The following is a 24,042-nucleotide window of genomic DNA, read 5'->3' as shown; positions in this document are numbered from 1 at the left end:
GGCCCCAGTCGGGAGGGACTGACGCCTGCTAGCCCGCCTCCCTCCGCACCTTCAGCTTCTCGGGCTGGCTGGCACCTAGTGGCGGCCGAGGAAGGTGCCTAAGTCTGGAGTCCGATAGTCATCCCTCTGGGACGCCGACGACGCCGTCCAGCCGCGGCTCCCTCACACCTGTGTGTGTGTTCATGAGCGTGAGCGCCCGCGCGCGAATTTCTGTGTGACAGTGTTTGAGTGTGCTCCGAATGGGCGCGCGAATGTCTGTGTGAGGGTGTTTGTGTGTGCTTGGTGCCTAGGCGCTCCGCCCGGGGAGGGACCGCGGGAACGGCGGCTCTGCGCGCCCAGCAGGCTAAGGCGGGACTCGGGCCGCAGCTGTAGCCGCCACTGCCTCACGTCCCCCAGGAGCCGCCGCGGTGCTGTGGGGAGAGCGGACAGGCGGGCGAGCGCGGCGGCGGCTGCGGACAGAGGGGGGCGGGGGGTGGATGGAGCGGGGAGAAGAGGGAGGAGGGCTGGAGACGCTGGTGGCGGGGGGGGGGGGGGATTGGAAGGGGAGGGCGGAGGGAGAAGCGGAGGCAGCCGGCGCCGCCGCTCACCCCTCCCGTCTGCTGTTGCCGTGGGTCACCCGCAGATGTTTTGGGGTCCGACTGTTGGGGGTGAGAAATGGAAAAAGGCCTCCCCTTCATTACCTACTGAGAAGAAGGGAGTGTTGAAGATGGTGAGGAAGAGTCCAGAAGGTGGTAGCAGAGTAAATACTCGCTATCCCACCGCCCAACCCCAGTATCGTTTTTCTGAAAATATTCTGAGCTGAATCTTTAAAAAGAAAGCCCGCCCTTAAGAGAGACAGAGTCTTGGTCTGTTGGACTCCGGCTTGATTGTATAATAATAATGATGATATAATGCTAATGACGATGATGACACTGCCTTTTATTTTTACCCCAGTGCTGATAAAGCGTAGCTACAGCTGAGGATAAAGCACTTGAAAATTTGATGTATGAGGAGGGAATACTGTTGCCTTTAGAGTTGTATTTTATTATTTCTTTTTAAAGGATGTTCTTTTTAGAATTAAAATTTGACAAGATGAAGCCTGGCTCCCTCCCTCTCTCTCTCTCTCTTTTTTTTTTAATTCGTTTATAGCCAATGCTTGTAAAATGGGGACTGGCTACTGCCTTCACTAATATGAAAAGCTCAACACTTTTACCCAGGTATAAGTCCATGCGTTAAGTCACCCTTTCCTTTGAATTTCTCAACAGTTTTTAAAATGAAGAAGTTTAATTTCCGAAAAGTTTTGGACGGCTTAACTGCCTCCTCCCCTGGCAGTGGTAGCAGCAGTGGCAGTAACAGCGGTGGTGGGGCTGGAAGTGGTTCCGTGCACCCAGGAGGGACTGCAGGGGTTCTCAAAGAGGAGATTCAGGAAACCCTGACTTCAGAGTATTTCCAGATTTGCAAGGTAAGTTTTGAATTGGCTTACAGCCTATTATTTCTTTATTTCACTGTTGTGAGGAAAGAATAATTAAAACCAAACCAAACCAAACCAAACAAAAACACTCACTAGGGATCAGAAATTGTTGAGATGCCAGCATCAGGCAGTCCTGGGCAGACGACTCTATAGGTAGATTTGAATTAACAAAGATGTTCTAGGCATTGACTTCAGTATCAATTTAAAAAGCAATGGTAATTTAAAGTGGAAATAAGCAAACATAAAAAGTAGAATTTGCAATGTCAAGGCCCAAATTGTGGGCAAAATTTTTAATGTAATATTTGTGTATAAGTAGTAAACTGAAGGAGAAAATCTTTCTGGTTAATTCCATGTTGACATTCAGAGAAACTAATTGTTATTTTATTTCACTGTGCAGTATAAAATGATTAAAGCTATTAAAATGTTGCTAGAAGTAATAGCTAAGTGAATACATCCATTTAAAAAGATGTAACAGTATTGTTTTAAATTCATTGTTTAAAATTCTGTATGAAAACACCTCCAGATTCTTAAATTTTTAAACAAATCCATGGACTTAATACTTGTAAGAACTTGAAAAAAATAGCCTGTGTTCTGGTTTAGTGAAGAAACATTTTGGGTAACTGTACTCTAATGTTCAAGTTCTAATGAATAAGCAAAATAGAGTTTCTGATGGGGAGCCATGAGAATTTTCAAAACAAACATTTTGTTACTATATAGATATTTATATTTTCTGACATAAAGTAGTTTGTAATTCTTACTGTTCTTTTTTCTTTTGGGAAGGTAGCTTAGGAATGTATTCTTGACCTCCATGTACAATTAAAAAAGCTACTAAGTCATTCATATAATACTGATGAATATAATTTTAAGATGTGTTTGAATACATTAGAACAAATCATAAATTTTTGAAATTACAGAAATTATTAAATGTTTTGGTACTTCAAAAGAATTTTTTGAAATTATTAAAATTATTTTTGTAGTAAATAACATATATAATGGGGTAAGTTTAAATTATTGTCTTATTTGCTATTCCTGGTAGGATCATTATAAAAACATTAAACCTGTATTTATTAAAATATTATATATTAATTTACATAAAAGTGAATTTATTTAGAATTATATTAAAAGATATAATTCTACTCTATGAAGTTTATATGCATACAATTTTGTATACAAAGTTGTGTATAATTTCGTTCTCAATTTGAAATAACAGATAAAGATGCCAGGGTGGCTCAGTCGGTTCAGCCTCCAAATTTGGCTTAGGTCGTGATCTCATGGTTGGTGGGTTCTGGCCTCGCTTCGGGCTTTGTGCTGATGGCTCAAAGCCTGCTTTGGATTCTTTGTCTCCCTCTCCCTCTGTCCCTTCCCTGCTCATGCTCTGTCTCTCTCTCAAATAAATATTAAAAAAAAAAAAAGAAATAGTAGATATTTTGTCAGATTAGGGGCTTAATATTGGTCATGAGAGAAATATGGAAAAGGGCCTTATAGGCTCAAATTTGAACTGCTAGTTAGGGGAATAATGCTATGATTATCTAATATTTGGTGTATTACTGTTTCCATTCCAAGATTCTGAAAAAATTTCCAAAATCTCTTAGGATAGTTTTGGTAAAGATAAAATAGTTATAGAAAAGGTAGACCTCTGAAACAGATTGGCAGGACTATTGAGGTTTTAAATCTGGTAGAGAAGGTTTTAAATTAAAAATTTCAGGGGAAATGGGTGAATGCAAGAGAGGAAAATGGGAGATATGTAGTTGTCTTCCTATTTAGTCAGACAGGAAATAGTCATGAGAAGTAGCAGAAGTTAAATATGCATTACTTCAAAAACATATGGCATGGTAGGAAGAACACTGGCCTAGGAATCAGATTGTACTTTATTTAAAGCTCTGTCATTTGCCAGCCATGTAATCTTGGACAAGCCATTTATCTGCCTTGAGCCTTGATTTTCTCATCTGTGGTATGGTAATAAGTATTTCTACTCTTCTGACTTAAGAGGGTTACTGGGAAGATCAAACAAGACAATTAGGTGAAGGTAATGTATAAATTTGGAAAAGGTGCTAAAATGTGTATTTTTGTATTCTTAAATTTTTGAAATCACCTTGTTCTTAGTGGAATGACTATAACCAGTAGGTTGTAATAATATAAGTACAAAATTATACTTTCAAAGAAATTAAGAGGATACATAGCTGTATAAGTGGAACACTAATAGTATTAAAGTGTTACTAAATGGGGAAAGTACTATGGCATCTTTGGATAGCAATATACTTAATTTTTAAAAGTGATTTTATGATTGTACTTTAGGTTACCTTGACTATAAGAAAACATATAAAAATGGATTAAGGAAATTCCAAAATTAGGACTGTTACTAAAGTGGGGACTTCATTTGGACTCACTGATGGAATGTGCAAAGAACATTCTATTCTGAGTACTAAGCAGTTGGCACCTTTTGGGTACTTGTAACTTTTCCACATGATCAAAACTAAAGTATAAATCTGTAATCTGCTCTTTCGAAAACCATCCTCATCTCTGTTATCTGATCAGTCATCAAATCCTATCTATTCTATTTCCTCAGTATTTCTGAAATTTATTCCCTTTTCATCATCTTCAGTACCGGTTCATTCTATCATAGTTTCTTGGTTGGTCTCTTGAAATCACTTCCTACCTGATCTTCTTACCTCTAGTTTTACCCTGTTCCAATTGATTTTGTTGTAATAATGGTTATTGCTGAACTGTAATGTTAATTATGTCATTCCCCTGCTAAAAAGTTTATGTTCGTTTCCCTAGAGCAATGATGCTCTACAAATAAAAGGCTAATGTCAGACCCAGTAAACAGCAGCTATTCAAACAAGTAAATATACCTTACTGGCATACATTTAAAAATAAATAATAATAATAAATTATACAGCTACTCAATAAAAATCATGTATTTTATATTTGGTTTTTGTTGTATAATATTATCCCTGTCAGGTGTAGGACTTTTGATGGCCTTATAAAAGTAAAAGTATAAAGTTACACCTTTTATAATCAGTGACAAATGTATAAGAAGTTCAAAAACATAGAAATGGTAGAAGAAACTTAGGTTCAAGCTTATCAAAAAACAAGTTATAAGTTCAGTATGTATGCATTTGAATGCCCATGTTGTTCAGATATTTATGAACTACATGAAGTGCCTTTTCTGAACTTGAATTCTGTGAAACACAATTTGAAACTACTGCTCTATACAGTAAACGTCAAGGTGCTTAACTTGATCTATATCAGGTTGAGGTTCTTATTTACATTTCCATCCTCATTTCCTTGATTTCCTACACATACTGCATTCCCTGAAAGGACCATATTTTCTCATATTTCAATGCCTTTTCTCAATTTGTTGCTTCTGAGTAGAATACCATTTCCAGCTTTAATAAAATTGGAGAATTCCTAGGTACTTTTTATCTCATAGTTAAAATATCACCTCCATGAAACCCGCTCTGTCCACTACCTTCCTTTTTTACTGCCCAAGGCAGAATTAGTTTTTTTTTTCCCCTTCTGTTTTTTTTATAGCACCTGGAATATTCCTTTTGGTGTGAATTTAGCACCTTACTGTGATTAGAAAATTTATTTTTCTGTCACTATTGTTATATTGTCAACTCTATGAGAGGAAAATATATGTTTCCTTATCATTACTAGGCTGCTTACTACCTAGTAGGCCAGTGGTTCTTAATTCTGTGTAAAACAAAGATTTCTAGCTCCACTCGTCTTAGAGAATCCATATCGAGGAATGGGGCCTAGACACTTGCATTTTTTGAAAAGACCCCACAGGAAATTCTGATACACAGTCAGTATTGAGAATGATTATAGTAGGCACCTGATATACTTCATGAATGAAACAGTATATAATGGTTGGTTGATTAAAGCAGAAAGTCATTAATAACAATATATGTCTTAAACATTTTATTTTAACTGAAAATGTATATACACCACTTTACAGGTCACTTGATGAATGAACAAGATTTTTTGTTGTTGAGCATTGGTTCTGTAATTGGAGTTCTGTGTGGGCTTATCTTCCATAAACCATCCCAAAGTCATTATGTATAATTTTCAGTTTTAACTTATTTAAAGTAGAATAAGAACTTTTGGGGGGCACCAAAGTCGGTTGAACGTCCGACTTCGGCTCAGGTCATGATCTCATGGCTTGTGAGTTCGAGCTCTGCATTGGGCTCTGTGCTGACAGCTCAGAGCCTGGAGGTTGCTTTGGATTCTGTGTCTCTCTCCCAATCTGCTCCTCCCTTGCTCATGCTTTGTCTCAAGAATAAAGTGGGTGATGGGTCTTGAGGAGGGCACTTGGGATGAACACTGGGTGTTGTATGGAAACCAATTTGTCAATAAATTATATTTTAAAAAAATAAATAAAAAATTAAAAAGACTTTTTTTTTGCTTTTGAAGCAAAGTGTCAGGTCCTTCTAGATGATATATACATATCATCTGACACTTAGTTTATACACATGATGAATATATGGTTGGCCCTTGAACAACATGAGGGTTAAGGGTGTGGATCTCCCCATGATTGAATATCTGTATATATTCTACTCCCCCAAAACTTAACTCCCTGAAAACTTTACCTCCCCAAAACTTAACTACAAATAGTCTGTTGACCGGAAGGCTTACTGATAACATAAACAGTTGATTAATATGTAGTTTGTATGTTATATGTATTATATAATGTATATTTACAATAAAGTAAGCAGAAAAAAGAAAATGTTATTAAGAAAATCATAAGGAAGAGAAAACACATGTATAGTGCTATGTATTTATCTAAAAAAATTCCAAGCATCACTGGATCCATGCAGTTCATACCCATGTTCAAGCGTCAACTGTATGTACACATATAGAGAATATAGGTGAGTGTATATGCACACAATATATATGTGTGAATGTGTGTGTATATATAAAATCTATCTACCTATCATCTATCTTAATTCTTACAGTTAATTGTCCCACACCTAATTAGGCTGGGAGTAGGAAAGTGTGAGAATTTAAGCTAGAGTTTCAAGTATTCAGTGAATCATTAATGTCAATCCATGTTTTACAAAGAGGATGGAAAGTTTTTGTTAATCTAGTGAGTTTGTTACATTAAACTTAGCTTTATTTGTAGGATCTCCCATTTGACCTTCGTAACAGTCCTGTAAAGAAGGCAAGAAAAGTGTAAATATTTTTATTTTACTGATAAGACATCTGAAGCCAGAGAATTTAAGTGGTATCCTTAGGTCTCCAAGTTGGTAGGAGGCACAGCTAAGTTTAATGCTCTATTCTTCCATTATTAAATCTAGTATTTTTTCTGTTTTATCTTTCTAACTTATTAGAAAAGACAACATGATTAATTTCTTAGGAAACAGAGATTTTGAGAAAATAGACTCTTCTATTGACTCCCCTTCAAAATACATCCTAAATCTGATTACGTGTCTTCACTTCTACCACATCTTTTGCCTGGACTACTACTCAATAGCTTTCTAGGTATTTTCTCTGTTCTCACTCAGGCTCCACTTTCATATATTTGGGGGCTCCGGTATTCGGCGCATAGATATTTATAATTGTTAGCTCTTCCTGATGGATAGACCCTGTAACTATTATATAATGTCCTTCTTCATCTCTTGTTACAGCGTTTAATTTAAAGTCTAGTTTGTCTGATATAAGTATGGCTACTCCAGCTTTCTTTTGGCTTCCAGTAGCATGATAAATAGTTCTCCATCCCCTCACTCTCAATCTAAAGGTGTCCTCAGGTCTAAAATGAGTCTCTTGTAGACAGCAAATAGATGGGTCTTGTTTTTTTATCCATTCTGATACCCTATGTCTTTTGGTTGGCACATTTAATCCATTTACATTCAGTGTTATTACAGAAAGATACGGGTTTAGAGTCATTGTGATGTCTGTATGTTTTATGCTTGTAGTGATGTCTCTGGTACTTTGTCTCACAGGGTCCCCCTTAGGATCTCTTGTAGGGCTGGTTTAGTGGTGACAAATTCCTTCAGTTTTTGTTTGTTTGGGAAGACCTTTATCTCTCCTTCTATTCTAAATGACAGACTTGCTGGATAAAGGATTCTCGGCTGCATATTTTTTCTGTCTAGCACACTGAAAATCTCGTGCCAATTCTTTCTGGCCTGCCAAGTTTCAAAACAGAGATCAGTCACGAGTCTTATAGGTGTCCCTTTATATGTGAGGGCACGTTTACCCCTTGCTGCTTTCAGAATTTTCTCTTTATCCTTGTATTTTGCCAGTTTCACTATGATATGTCGTGCAGAAGATCGATTCAAGTTACGTCTGAAGGGAGTTCTCTGTGCCTCTTGGATTTCAATGCCTTTTTCCTTCCCCAGTTCAGGGAAGTTCTCAGCTATTATTTCTTCAAGTACCCCTTCAGCACCTTTCCCTCTCTCTTCCTCCTCTGGGATACCAATTATGCGTATATTATTTCTTTTTAGTGTATCACTTAGTTCTCTAATTTTCCCCTCATACTCCTGGATTTTTTTATCTCTCTTTTTCTCAGCTTCCTCTTTTTCCATAACTTTATCTTCTAGTTCACCTATTCTCTCCTCTCCCTCCTCAATCCGAGCCGTGGTGGTTTCCATTTTGTTTTGCATTTCATTTAAAGCGTTTTTCAGCTCCTCGTGGACTGTTCCTTAGTCCCTTGATCTCTGTAGCAAGAGATTCTCTGCTGTGCTGTATACTGTTTTCCAGCCCAGCGATTAATTTTATGACTATTATTCTAAATTCACTTTCTGTTATATTATTTAAATCCTTTTTGATCAGCTCATTAGCTGTTGTTATTTCCTGGAGATTCTTCTGAGGGGAATTCTTCTGTTTGGTCATTTTGGATAGTCCCTGGCATGGTGAGGACCTGCAGGGCACTTCCCCTGTGTTGTGGTGTATAACTGGAGTTGGTGGGCGGGGCCGCAGTCAGTCCTGATGTCTGCCCCCAGCCCACCGCTGGGGCCACAGTCAGACTGGTGTGTGCCTTCTCTTCCCCTCTCCTAGGGGCAGGATTCACTGTGGGGTGGCGTGGCCCGTCTGGGCTACTTGCACACTGCCAGGCTTGTGATGCTGGGGATCTGGCGTATTAGCTGGGGTGGGTAGGCAAGGTGCACGGGGGCAGGAGGGGCAGGCTTAGCTTGCTTCTCCTTAGGTGATCCACTTCAGGAGGGGCCCCTCTTCCGTGGGCCTCTCGTCTGCGCTTGGCTCCGGCGACTCCGTTCTGCTAATCCTCTGGCGGTTTTCTGGGTTATTTAGACAGGTGTAGGTGGAATCTAAGTGATCAGCAGGACGCGCGGTGAGCCCAGCGTCCTCCTACACCGCCATCTTCCCTCCTAACTCTCCCAGGCTCCACTTTCATAATAAGCAGTAGAATCCTTTTAAAATTTAAATCATATTATGCCATTCCTGCTCAAAACTCTCCAATGGCTTTTTATTTCTCTTAAAAATAAAAACAAAAATCTCATTAATGTCTTATAGAGATCTAAATGATCTGGCCCTGACAAGATATCATTTTCTTTTTTTTTTTAAATGTTTTATTTATTTTTGAGACAGAGCAGAAGCAGGAGAGAGGCAGAGAGAGAGTGAGCGAAACACAGAAGATATCTTGGCCCCCAAGATATCATTTTCAACTCTACTTCATGTTACTTACTCTGCATCAGCTACATTGGTTTTCCTATTGTTTCTCCGACACGATTCCTACCTCAAGGCTTTTCATTTGCTTTTCTTTTCCATGGAACACTTTCCTCCCTAATAATTATATTACATATTCCCTTTATTTTATTTAGTTCTAAGTTAACTAATTGTTAACTTCTCAGAGAGATCTTCATTGACTGCTGCTCACTCCCTCCCTGACCTTATCCTGATTACTTTTTCTTGATAACACAATTACCTGTCATTAAATTATATATTATTTGCTTGTTGTTTGCTTCTCCTATCATAATTTAACTACATGGGGGCAGGGCTTTATTATGTTCACAACTATCTTACCAATTCATAGAACTGTGCCTGCCATATACAAGGTAATTAAATATTTGTTGAATGAATAAATGAGAGCAGGAAAGGTGACAGAAAGGTGTATTAAGAGCAAACTAGGTATTATTTTGAACAGCTTCTTGGAAAAGGCTTTTATGGAAGACAAGGAAATTATTCAGTGAAAGAGTGACACCATTTTAGGAATATAGTATATAATTTTCAAAAAGACCTGGAAAAAGAAGATTGTAGAAATATTCAATTAAATTTCAGTTTTTATTGGAGTGCCTGGGTGGCTCAGTTGGTTAAGCGTCCAACTTTAGTTCAGGTCATTATTTCGTGGTTCATGCGTTTGAGTCCTGCATCGGGCTCTGCAGTGACAGATTTGGGTTCTGTGTCTCCCTCTCTCTCTGTCCTTCCTCCGCTCATGCTCTGTGTTTCTCTCTCTCTCAAAAATAAATAAACATTAAACAAAACTTTTAAAAAATTAAATAAATTTCAGTTTTTAATTGAGAAAGATATAAGGGACATTTTATTCCTAAATCTTTTTAAGGGAACAATTCAGAAGTACTGGATTGACAGTGACAAACACATGGGATGATCTAGACCTAACTAACAAAACAGACAAAAAGAAATATATCACTAGAACAAGATGGCATAATTCCTAAAGTTTTGAATAAACTTAAATTAGCCAACTCATAATTCATTAACATTTATAAGCTGTTTTTATAAATGGTCATAGTGTCAGAGCCAACATGTAGATAACTAGTGTAACTACTGCAAGGAAATGAGTTTGTAATCATGATCCTTATACCAGATATAACATAAGATGTTCCCAGATACATAGGTATAAAATCAGAAACGTGTGGACTGTGGAGAATTAGGCTTTCCAGGACCCAGGAAAGCTGAAGGAGGTCAAGTCCCTAGGTTTTCCTGATTATTATCTCTTCTTCAGGTTTTCCATTGTCTCCACATTATTCTAATTTTGCATGTCTTTACTTGGGAGGTTTTGTAACTGGGTTTGGTGCAAGTCCGTGATCACAGTTCTACATATTTGCAATTTTCATTCATTAAATATTCCCTGAGATGTGCGGACCTGTCTCATTCTGTGCTGTAACTAGTATTATAAAAGATAGTACAGTTGACATAGCAGGATAATTTATTATGGATAAAGCATCTGACAATGACTTCATGCTCCTGTAGCCAAAATGGACAGGTGAGGGTGGGCATCTTTAAGAATAGGAATGGAGGCAAACCAGAAGACTTAAGCTACCTTGTTAGGGTTGAGATGGTAACACATTTAAGAACCAAATGCATTAAAATTAATTTTTTTTAAGAATCAGCAACAAGGGTACGTGGGTGGCTCAGTTTGTTGAACGTCAGGTGCTTGGTTTCGGCTCAGGTCATGATCTTGTGGTTTCACAGGTTCAAGCCCCATGTTGCACTCTGTGCTGGCAGCATGGAGCCTGCTTGGGATTTTCTCCCTCTCCTTCTCCCTCTTTCTCTGCCCCTCCCCTAGTTGTGCTGTCTCTGTCTCTTTCAAAAAATAAACAAACTTAAAAAAAAAAAAGAATCAGAAACAAAAGCCAGGTTATTCTGTTACTCTAGGTTCTCTACTTTGTTTATCCTAAGAACATAAGGGTGCGGGTACAGGCTCATGTAAGGGATTATAGACTTGTAGGAAGTATGTTTATAAACTTTTAAAGTTACCATAGAGAGCAATCACATTTTCTTACAAAAAGTCTTTTGGTGCTAGTATATTGTCAGCAAATTGGATTTTTATCTCATTTAGTATGGCAGTTCTTATCTTAAAAACAATTAGTGCTCTTAATAGTGAAAAACAACTTTTCCCCTAGCTACCACAGTCAGACAAGAAAAAGAAATGAAAGGCATCCAAATTGGTAAGGAAGAAGTAAAACTGTCACTATTGCAGATGACATTATACTATATATAGAAAACTTGAAAGACTCCACCACAAAAACTACTAGAACTGATAAGTGAACTCAGTAAAGTTGCAGGACACAAAATTAATATATAGAAATCTATTGTGTTCCTGTACACTGATAATGAAGTAGCAGAAAGAGAAATTAACAGTCGTATTTACAATTACATCAAGGGTAAAATACCTGGGAATAAACAACTAGGAATTGAAAGATCTATACTCCAAAAACTAGAAAACACTAATGAAAGAAATTGAAGATGACATAGACAAATGGAAAGATATTCCATGCTCATGGATTGGAAGAACCAATATTGTTAAAGTGCCCATAATACTCAAAGTAATCTATAGATCATTAGATTAGCAATCCCTATCAAAATATCAACAGCATTTTTCACAAAACTAGAACAAATAATACTAAAGCTTATATGGAACCACAAAAGACCCTAAATAGCAAAACCTATCTTGAGACAGAAAAACAAAACTAGAGTTATTGCAATCCCAATTTCAAGATATATTACAAAACTCCATTAATCAAAACAGTATAACTGGCACAAAATAGACACAGAGATGAGACAGAATAGAAAACCCAGAAATAAACCCACACATACATGGTCAATTAATCTGTGAGAGAGTAGGCAAGAACATACAAAGACAGTCTCTTCAAGAAATGGTGCTGAGAAAACTGGGCATCTACATGCAAAAGAATGAAACTGGAATACTTTCTAATACCATACACAAAAGCAAGGGAAACAAAAGCAAAATTAGACTAGTGGGACTATACCAAAATAAAAAGGTTTTGCACAATGAAGGAAACTGCAAATAAAATGACAAGACAGCCTACTGAATGGGACAAGATATTTGCAACTCATATATCTGATAAGGGTTAATTTCCAAAACATAAAAAGGACTTCTACAACTCAACACCAAAGAACCAAATAAACTGATTGAAAATGTGCAGAGGACCTGAATGACATTTTTCCAAAAAAGACATACAAATGGCCAACAGACACCTGAAAAGATGTTCAGCATCACTAATCATCAGGGAAATGCAAATCAGAACCACAATGTGATACCACCTTACACTTGTCAGAATGGCAAGAATCAAAAAGACAAGAAATAACAAGTGTTGGCGAAGATGTGGAGAACAAGGAATCCTTGTGTGCTGGGTTGATGAGAATGTAAATTGGTGAAGCTGCTGTGGAAAATAGTATGGAGGTTCCTCAAAAAATTAAAAAGAGAAACACCGTATGATCTAGTGATTTAACCACTGGATATTTATGTAGAGAAAACAAAAAGACTATTTTGAAAAGATATATGCACTGCTATGTTTTTTGCATTATTTATACTAGCCAAATTATGGAAGGAACCTAGGTGTTCATCAGTAGATGAAGATGTGGCATACACACACACACATATATATGTATGTATATATACAAAATAAAATATTACTCAGCCATAAAAAAATGGGATCTTGCCATTTGCAACAACATGGATGGACCTAGAAGGTATAATGCTAAGTGAAGTAAACCAGGCAGAGAAAGACAGATGCTATATGATTTTACTTATGTATGGAATTTAAGAAATAAACTCAGACAAAAGAAAAACAGACTTTATTTTATTTTATAAAAAAAATTTTTTTTTCAACGTTTATTTATTTTTGGGACAGAGAGAGACAGAGCATGAATGGGGGAGGGGCAGAGAGAGAGGGAGACACAGAATCGGAAACAGGCTCCAGGCTCTGAGCCATCAGCCCAGAGCCTGACGCGGGGCTCGAACTCACGGACCGCGAGATCGTGACCTGGCTGAAGTTGGACGCTTAACCAACTGCGCCACCCAGGCGCCCCAAGAAAAACAGACTTTAAAATACAGAGAACAAACTGGAAGTTGCCAGAAGGGAGGTTGGTAAGGGGATGGGTGAAATAGAGGGGATTAAGAATACATTTACTGTGAATGTATGAGAAAACTGGGCATCTACATGCAATGTAGAGCACTGAATAATGTATGGAATTGTTGAATCATATTGTACACCTGAAACGAACATAATACTGTGTTAATTATACTTCAGTTAAAAAAATATATATATTAAAAAAAATAGTGCTGTCATACTTTGTGTATATTTCAATATCGAACTAATTTTAAAACTTACATAATTTCCAAGTTTGTTTATCTGTAGGATTATCACCAATGATTAAATCAAATTCCTATTTCTTGAAGTTTAGCGCATTTCTGTAGACCCCCTTCTGCCTTCACCTGAAGATTGCCTACAAAAAAATCATAGGATTAATTAAGTTCCATAGTTTACTTTCAATAATAGAATGATTGTATTGCTTTCCCATATTATAGTTCTATAAATAATTTACATATTAATTTGACAGCAATAACTTTGTATTCATTAGAAGTTTCAAATAGAAGCCCTGTTTTAAGTTTTAAATTGAGTTTTTGTTGTATTAGAGAAAACTGAATTTTTTGTTTCTACTTGTCAAAATAATGATCTTTATAAAAGAATTTGGTTATAGCTGCTGTGCTCTTCTTTTTAATTTAAAAAAAGATAAATTTAAACATCTTTTTAATATTTAAAAGGCTAATCTCTTAATGTGTATAATACACTGGGAAATCATTCCTAACTTTCTAAGTAATGCTAAAATTTATTGATAAGGAGTGTTAGAAAATCAATGATTAAATTTGATAAAGCTAAAAATAGAAAGCATATTTAAAGGATTTGGGGAAAGTAGTTGTAAAGAATAGATTGCAAGACCTCCAGAAAATACATAAAGGCCCACTGTGATATCTTTATAGAGATTTGGTTAAATGGAATATTCATAGTTACTGAAGGAATATAAGAAGATATTTTAACAAGTTTATTGCTCAAATAATATTTATTGTACCATGTAAAATGATTAGTACATAAACCAGTCTCACCTAACTATAATAAGAGTGAAATGATATCTTTTGGTTGATTAATCAACAAAATCAGTTAATGATATTTTCTGGGCCTATGTAAGATATTAGAAAGAAGAGTATGATTTTAGTTCTAGGAGGCCTAAAATTACCAGTTGATAATATATAGAATTATTTTGAATATAGTTATATATAATCAATATAGTGAATTTGAATACAAATATAATTAATATTTTAATTCTAGGTATCTTATAATTGGATTACATGTATCCAGTAAGTATTTCTTGGGTTGAAAATAGTATAAAAACATCATCATATTAGAATATGTACATTTCATTATAAATAAAATTGACCATTATGCAATGGTGGTTTTAGATGTAGATTTGGTACCTGGAGTCAAAAGGTAAGGATTTGTAGCTAGAGAACACCGTTACTTTTTAAAATTTTTTCTGTTTTGCCAACCATTTGTACATTTCAGTAACATTAAAAACTGTACACAATAAATGTACACAATAAAAATGTGTTGTGTACATGTACACAATAAAATTAGACTGTCAAGAAATTAATTGGATTGCTTAATGTTTAGTCTAATTTATTTATTATAAATTGACTAAACACCTGTCTATAAATCTGCAAACCAAAAAAGTTTGAAAATCATTAGTAGTATAATCAATTGAGAAGTTAGATTGAATCTGAGGGAAATGCTTACAGTTTGTAAACATCTGAGAAGATGAGAAATGTAAACCTAAAAAAGAGACATAGGAGAAGTAAGCAGAATAAGAGGAAAGCTCAAGAGTAGAGGTAAATAATCTGATGCTTTCTTTACAAAGAATATTAAGAAAGAAATTCAAGAAAGTCTCAGCATTGCAAAGATGTCAAGGATGATGAAAACAAAGCAAAGAAATTAAAAACAAACCAGAACTGAGAGAGCCCATTTAGACCAGGAGGAACTTGATTAGGGTAAAATATTTTCAGTAAGATCATGGATAAAATTAAGGTCACAGTATAATAGGGAATAGAGTTGATAGAATCAGTACTATAAGAGTAGGTGTATAAGGAGAAAAGTGGTAGGAAAGTAGCAGTGATGGTAGATACTGATATCATTTTAGTATATTGTAGTGGAGATAATGAAGTTGAGCCATAGAAAAGAAGTTGAGGCTACCAGAAAGGGAAAGGTTGAATGGGGAATAGAGGAAAGATTTTCCCTTTAAAGTAGTAAGGGTCTCTGATCTGGACATTTTTTCTTTAATTGAGGAGTAAATTTTTTCTTTACTTGATTCATATTTCATTTGAATTCTGAGCAAACTGCTTTAATCTCCTCTCAGGTAAATAAAAATATGAGATTCTACTAGAATATTGCATTAGTTTCCAATTTCTGATGCAACAAATTATCAAAGATTTAGCAGCTTAAAGCAACACAAATTTATTAGCTTATAGTTCTGTAGGTCAGAAGTCTGAAATGGCTGTCACTGAGCTAAAATCAAGGTGTTGGTAGCATTGCATCCCTTTCTGGAGGTTCTTGGAGAGTGTTTTTCTTCCTTTCTGGCTTTGATAGGCTGGTTGCAATTCCTTCTGTCTTCTTCCCAACATTGGCTAATTGAATCTTTCTCACATTGCGTCACTATGACACTAACTTTCCTGCTTCCCTCTTCCACATTTAAAGACCTTTATGATTACATTGGGCCCGCTAGGATAATCCAGGTTTATTCCCCCTTTTCAAGCTCTACTGATTAGCAATGTTCATTGCATCTGCAACCTTGATTCCTCCTTGCTGTAAAATCTACATATTCACAGATTCTTTAGGGAGCCACTATTCTGCCTGCCATAAAGATGTTCATTACCTTCACCTATCTGTTTTATTTTTAGTTACTTTATGGAAAATAAGAATAATATAATAAACTCCTACTTTCAATATTTATCAATTTTGCAAATCTTAATCTCTCATTTCATTGTTTTAACGCAAATCTCAGACATTATACCATTTCATCTGTAAAAACTTTTGAGATAAGAACTTTCCCCCTTCTCCTTTTCAAAAATATAGACTTTCCCCCTTCTTCTCTTAAAAAAAATCTCTAGCACCATTATCACTTCTAAAAACATTAACAATTTCTTTATACACTCTAATATGCAGTTAATGTTTACATTTCTTCAATTGTTCCATAATTTATTTTTGTAATTGATTTGTTTGGATTGGGAACCAAACAAGGTTCACACTGCATTTTCATCTGGCTTTAAGTTATCTTTAATTCAAATTGTGTAAAGTCACAGAGTTTTGTTTTGTTTTGTTTTAAAGATCAGGTATCCTATGCTTTTGTGTATGTTGCTGAAAACAAAGCCTGTTTCCTTTCTGAACTGTTAGACTATATGTGAGGAAGTGTGTGGGTTGTTCAGAGTACCACAAGTTGAAAAATAGACTTTAGATTTTTAAAATTTGTTTTCTAGAGATGGGCATATCTTTTAAAGAATTGGAGAAAGAATATTTTTAAATTAGCCTAACTAAGCTACTCCTACTTCATGATGCCATTGTGGGGGTAGATTTTCCTTAGAATATTAGAAAAGAGGAAAATATAAAAGACATAGAAGATGTGAAAATTAGGGGTGCCTGGGTGGCTCAGTCAGTTAAGTGTCCAATTCTTGGTTTCGGATCAGGTCATGATGTCACAGTTTTATGGGTTCAAGCCCCCCGTTGGGCTCTGTGTGGCAGCACAGAGCTTGCTTGGTATCTTCTCTCTCTCTCTCTCTCTCTTTCTCTCCCCCTCCCCCACTTGCACTGTCTGTCGCTCTTAAAATAAATAAATTAAAAAAGAGAAAATGTGAAAATTAATAAGACTGGAGTTGATTCTTTTGGTTGTACTGAATGGTATTAACTTTTATCTATTACATAAGTTATTGGAGGTATTAGGATGGGATCCAGTTTTCACATATCTGTTCTTTTAACTGAATATTTAAAGTAGATTAGTCAACTCTATTTTTTCTCTTACTTAGATTTCTTCTAGGTTATAGGATATCCAAGGCCTAGGTTAATAGGCTAAATATACCTGAAGAACTGGATTGGAGGGCAGTAAGGAGAGGATCAGAATACTGATGAGGAACATACTTTGATTTATTGAGAGTTCCATTTATAAATAATCTGAACATTTTTATTGATTACTTATATAATTCAGAAGGTTCCTTACTCTGATTCTCTTCCATCCTTAGTTTATTGGATCTTTCTTTGCTTTTTCTAGTTCTATCTTAACCAAAATTTCTTTGCTATTTGAGATAATATACAATACTTTTGTGTTTTGATAGTTATTCAGCATAGATATTAGGTGAATTAATTTACTTATGTATATTACTATGTACTTACTATTTTTTGAAGGCCTATTTTATATATAACTCTATACTAGGCACTTTGTAATTGGGCCATCAGTTTTTGAATTTACAATGCCAGCACACACTAAATGAACCATTTATATTTTTATGTGATTAATGATTTGCATAAAATGTATTTAATTCATTTTTTGTAACTTTTATGAAAGTTCTTTGCTCCTTTTCCCTTTCCTTCCTCTTTGCCTTGTGTTTCTATTTTTTAAAAATCATTTTGTAGTATATTTGCTGTCTTTGTCCTTTGTTTATCTTAATTTCTCTTTATATTCTCTTGGCTGAAAGCTCTTTTATTCTAAAATGAAAGAACCTGGAAGACATTTAAAACATATTTTGCCACATTTTATTCTCCTAACAAGTCTAATATCTTATTGGTACTATTAATATATCAAAATAGTTCTTTAAGTCACCATTTCTCTTTTCTTACCAACTTTTCTTTAAAAGGATTGAAAAGTGTTTAATCTTGATCTGTTCGGTATAATCTTCAATGAATTACCTTCAAATCATGCTTTCTTATTCTTTGATAACTAATTTAATTTCTGCCTTCATACAAAGCAGGATTATACAGTTACCATAAAAAATTTATTTAATTGTAACACTTTCATAATGCCCATATATTTTATTCTGAAGAGAGCTATAAGATTAAAAACTTGGAGCAAAAGATAAATGTTAAGAGGATACAGTCTAAAAGTTGAACACTTGAGAGTTGATAGCCGAAAACAAAGTGGGGAAGAACAAGGAGGGAAGAATTTGAGGTATAATTTATGCATAATAAAATTCACAGGTTTTAAATACTCAGTTTAGTGAGTTTTGAAAGTTATGTATATCCATATAGCCATCAAAATATGATATAGAATACCTTAAATTTTCTTAAAATTTCTTTCTGCTCCTTTCCAGTTAATTTCTTCCTTCTACCCCTTTCCTGAAGCAATGAATTCCTGGCTTTTATCATAACTTAGTTTTGTCTGTTCTTGGACATCATATAAATAGAATCTTACAGTATGTATTGTGTGTGTGTCTTCTTTTATGCAATATAATGTTTTTGACATTTTTCTGTGTTGAATGTATCAGTAATTTTCCCTTTTTTATTACTGTATAGTAGTCCATCAAATACTTTTATTGAAAAATTACACTTCCATTCATAATATAGACATGCTTATCACAGAAAATGCAACAGGGTAGAGAGAAAAACATTCTCAAATTATCCATACATCAAATACTCAGATACAAATGATAATTAGTGATTTTTTGGGTGCATTTATTTCAGTATTTTTTATGTTTAGTTTTTGTTATGTGCAAATAAATGACCACTCAAATAAGAACAGAGGCTATTTGTTTAGAGATTGCTATAGTGAGGGAATCATCCAGCATTGCTTGCATTTGGCAGAGACTCAAAAGCAAGTAAGGGAGTGGGGAAAGCTTTATAGTGAAAAAAAAAAGGGGAAGTTTCAGATATGCTTTGATAGGAGGTTGTTGGTATGGGATGCTGAGGCAGGCTAACTATAAGTGGGGCATCCTATGTGATGAGTGTGGAAGTCATATTTGGCTTTCTCTTATTCGACCTGAGTTTGAAGTGTTGTGGGGTAGGAGTCTGCAAAAATTAGGGAACCTGGCAGTCATTGACCAAATCCTAAAGTTCTGGGCTGATTACTGTAGAGGTTGTGATTTGGCTTCCTGGAATGGTTGCTGCAGGGATTGTGGTTTTGTTTCCTGGGCTGGTTGCTGCAGAGTTTCTTGGCCAGAATTCTGTTGTACCTGGTCTGGCCATTGTATATTGTATGTTTGGTATCCCAGTTATATAATGGATATTATGCTATATTATGTTATAGATCTTATATAGAATTTTGCATCCTAGTTTTTTTGGGTTAATATTAGAACATAAACATTTTTTTATGTTATGAATTTTTTTCCTTACGTTTAATGGCTTTATAACATTCATCCAGTGGATGCACTCTTTCTTTATTATTGGAAATTCAGGTTGTTTCAGTTTTATCCATTTTAAAACTAATGATGTAATGAACGTGTGAGCATTAAGCCTTTAGTATATATAGTACTGTTTCCCCAGACTAGATTTCTAAAGGTAAAATAGTTGGGTTATACACTTGCATATATCTTGCTGAATTACTTTCTGAAAGGATTCACTAATTTCAACTCACTTTAGTAATGTATAACTGTCAGTTTAACGATACTGTCACAAGCTTTAGGTGTTTAAAAACATTTTTCTTAATTCAGTAGGTAAAAAATAGAAATTATAGTTATTTTAATTTGTACTTTTTGGTTATTAGTGATCTTTATTATTTTCCTATACATTTATTAACCAGTTGAGTTTCTTCTTACATGAATTTTTTTCATATCCTTTACTCTTGTCTCTTGGTTCTTAGTAATTTTCTATTAGTTTGTATAAAAGTTTTATATATTAAATATATCAACCTTTTATCTGTTACATTTTTGTAAAAAATCCCTAGCTCATTTTTTGCTTGCTTATTATATATATGAACACACACACATTATACACACACACACACACACACACACACTTTTTGGTATAGTTTAATCTATTGACCCCTTCCTTTTTATCTCCTAAGCAAAGAAATGCCTCTAAAATTCAGAGTTTTGATTAAATAATCATTTCTATTTTTTTTTATTTTTTAGTGTTTTGATCTTTTATATTTTAATTTTTTTATCCAGTTGGAACTTGTTTTGATGTATAGTATGACTCTAAAATGATTTTTTCCTTCAAATAACCAATCAGTTTTATCACAGTGTTTATGAACTGATTCTTCCATTTTCTACTAGTTATGATACTCCTTTGTTGTATATTAACTTTTGATGGGTACTAGGATTTGTATCTGGGATAACAGTGTTCTTCCATTTTTGTGCCTGTTCTTATGCCAACACCATACCAACTTAATTTTTAGGCTAAAGACTGGCCAAAATAATGTGTAGAATGGGTTTTGGAACATTTGAAAGGAAATGCAGTATTTGTGCCCACCAACCAGACTGCATTTCTGTAGTTAAACAAAGTTGGGTTTATTACAAAAGGGGAGATATTGTGTATGATAGGGAACCATGAAATACCTCAGTATGAGGGTGTTAGGAAGGGCTTGTTAAAGAATTTGGTTGTGTGTTAGGTGCTTTTAGAAAAGTTCTAATAAGCATGAATTGAATGTTGTCAGAAGGTGGGGAATAGTTCTATTATTTGAATCCTAAGAATTTTTATGTAGGAGGCGAGGAATGACATGGGTGGGGCTAAAGCTCTAATTGATTAAAGAAATAGCAGTTGCTTATGTTGGCTGGATGTGGGGGACACTTAATTATTAGTATGGTTTGCATAGTGTTCTTACATTTATCAGTACCCAGATGTGATTCTGCAGTTTTGTTTTTGTCTTGCTTCATGACAGTCATAAAGTGGCCTTGTTTGATGTTGGTTTTCTATGAATTTGTTCATGTTCAACAGGAGAACATCATGGCTTAGCTGTTAATGCCAGGCAAACTCCAGCTGACAGCTGTTAGAGGCTGCTTTTTTTTTTCTCTCTTTTAGCAATTTCTTTTAAAGTAGCTTTTGTAGCTAAAATTGCTACAATATCTTGCTAGATAGGCCTGGTTCAATACCTAGATAAGAGCATTTTTTTAATTGATTAACAGCCAACAATCTCGTATTGGTTGATTTGAAATTGGTACACAGTTGTTGAACAACAACTACTCTTCAGTATAATTATATACTTGAAATAGTGTACTTGAAAACAACTATCCTAAATAAATATAACAATTGCTTGTGCTCTTTTCATTTTTACTGTTTCTCCACTTATCTCATTTTCTTTTCGTCTCCATTTTGAGAAAATAATGCAAATTTCATTTTAATATTCCCTAGTAGGCACCCGTTTTTACCTTTAGCGGATAGATTTGAAGTAACTCCTGTTTTTCTGAAAGGTCAACCCAAAAAATCAATTTAGTATTTTTATTTCATTTTATTTTTTTTAATTTAGTATTTTTATATGGCTAGGTGAATATACAAAATTCTATTTACTGTGGAAATAAAACTGATTTTCAAAAATCCTATTGTAAGCTCTATTGTGTATGTATTAGCGTGAATGAGGTAAGCTGCCTCTGTAGTACTTTGATTTTTCACCTGCCCTTTGTGACATCAGCTTAATCCAGTTATTTTAACCAAGTTACAGAAGAGGAATTATTATCTAGCCTGCATCACTGCAAATATTTTACAACTCTGGAGTGGTCTCACTTCCATTTTTCTAACCCTTCCTTTTTTAGTCACTCCTATACTGGCATAAAAGAAAAATTTTATGATAAAAGAAAATTATGTGAGGTAAAATAACATCATTTGCTAATGTCTTTGGCAAATGTATATTTTGAGGAGAGCATTGTATTTGATAATAGGATGGCCAGGTTGTTGAATGAATCATAGAAAGTTAATTTACTGAGTCTGGTGGAGATTCAGGCAAAGAAGTACATAGGGCATAGTCACAAATGATAATTTGTCTAAAGATTGTATTTGTTTGATTTAGTGTGATCAAATATAGGCAGAGATTAAGATTCAAGATGAAAGTTACAGAATTTGGGAGAATAGAGGCAAGAGTGATGCAGGAGGAACTGTGGTTCCGGACAAGAATCCAAATGCTCATGATGTTCTTGAAGAACCAGGAATAAAGATCATTGGGAGAGCAGCTGCAATGCTAATTTAATACCAAGTCTATTGGCCAAGATTTTCTTAATCCCCTTAATCCAGTGAAAGGATTACTTTTAAAGGAATGGGTGGTAGTTTTCTGAAATCACCAAACGGCTTTCTTCTTGTAACTTCACACTACAGAAAAATTTTGACTTTTTTTCTGTCCCTTTTATCCTCCCTGCCCAGTTAGTTCTTTTTTTTTTTTTTTTCAATATATGAAGTTTATTGATATTGGTTTCCATACAACACCCAGTGCTCATCCCAAAAGGTGCCCTCCTCAATACCCATCACCCACCCTCCCCTCCCTCCCACCCCCCATCAACCCTCAGTTTGTTCTCAGTTTTTAAGAGTCTCTTATGCTTTGGCTCTCTCCCACTCTAACCTCTTTTTTTTTTTCCTCCCCCTCCCCCATGGGTTTCTGTTAAGTTTCTCAGGATCCACATAAGAGTGAAAATATATGGTATCTGTCTTTCTCTGTATTCTGCCCAGTTAGTTCTAATGCGCTGTTGTTCTTTTCTTCATGATTTTTTTTTAGCCAGATTTTCATCTGTCTTTGTCCAGTCTTTGTTTTTGTTATCCCAGTTATTTTTGCCAAATCGTATTTTGCCTCTGTTCCCAAATGAAGGATAATTTTTGGTACCAAATTGTACTGAAGCATTTAAAAATTTTTTTCAATATCTTTTAAATGTCTCTTAAGATTTCTTCGTTGACCCATGTACTATTTAGAAGAGTATTGTTTAATTTCCAAGTGTTTTGGAGTTTTTCAGCTTTCTCTTACTGATTTCTAGTTTAATTCCATTGTAGTTTTATGGCATACTTTGTATGATTCCAATCCTTTTAAATTTGTTAATAAGTGTCCAGAATGTGGTTTATCTTGGTGAATTTTCTATATGAGCTTGAAGGAATATCTATTATGCTGTTGTTGGATGAAGTATTCTATAAATGTCAATTAGATCTAGTTGATTGATTGTATTGTTCATTTCAACTATGTCCTTACTGATTTTTGGCCTGCTAGATTACTAAGAGGGGGTGTAAAAGTTTCCAATTATAATAGTGTATTCTTATATTTCTTGTTGCAGTTCTATCAGTTTTTGCCTTATGTTTTGATGCTGTATTTAGTTAGATTCATATACATTAAGGATTGTTTTGTCTTTTTTGAAGAATTAACCCCTTCACACTGTGTAAATCCCCTTTTTATCTTTGATAATTTTCCTTGTTCTGAAGTCTGCTTTGCCTGAAATTAAAATACTCCTACTTTCTTTTGATTAGTGTTAGCTGGTATCTTTCTCCATCCCTTTACTTTTAATTACTCTATGTCTTTATAGTTAAAGTGGGTTTCTTGTGGAAAACATAAGGTTGAGGTCTTGTTTTTTAATCCACTTTGACAATCTCTAACTTTTAATTGGTGCATTTAGTCCTTTGATGTTTAATATATGGTTATTTATATGGTTGGATTAATATCTACCATATTTGTTGCCATTTTCTACTTGTTGCACATATTCTTTCTTTTTTTTAAATTCTACCAAAGATTTATTTTTTCGTTGTGATTTTATTTATTTATTTAAAATTTTATTTATATCCAAGTTAGTTAACATATAATGTAATAATGGTTTCAGGAGTAGAATATAGTGATTCATCACTTATATAGAACTTAACCTAGTGCTCATCCCAACAAGTGCCCTTCTTTTTTTTAAATTTTTTTTTAAATTTTTTTTTTAAATTTTTTTTTTCAACGTT

The 24,042-nt window shown here is 34.8% G+C and overlaps 1 protein-coding gene across 2 annotated transcripts in view; it reads left to right on the top strand.

Annotated features, from left to right (window-relative positions):
- The first annotated feature begins 1,252 nt into the window (after positions 1 to 1,252).
- The window catches only part of STXBP5L (syntaxin binding protein 5L), a 388,157-nt gene continuing 365,367 nt past the window's right edge, over positions 1,253 to 24,042 (top strand). For both annotated transcript variants that reach the window (XM_047100036.1, XM_047100035.1), the window contains exon 1: positions 1,253 to 1,441. In XM_047100036.1, coding sequence (XP_046955992.1) covers positions 1,253 to 1,441 — 189 coding nt within the window. The remainder of the gene's footprint in view (positions 1,442 to 24,042) is intronic.

Source organism: Lynx rufus, unplaced genomic scaffold (assembly GCF_022079265.1).
Source record: "Lynx rufus isolate CCGP_SWC_20201006 ecotype Redwood Valley unplaced genomic scaffold, mLynRuf1.p SCAF_5, whole genome shotgun sequence".
NCBI lineage: Eukaryota > Metazoa > Chordata > Mammalia > Carnivora > Felidae > Lynx > Lynx rufus.
The sequence above is the reverse complement of the archived record's forward strand: the minus strand, read 5'-3'. Positions and strand labels throughout refer to the sequence as shown.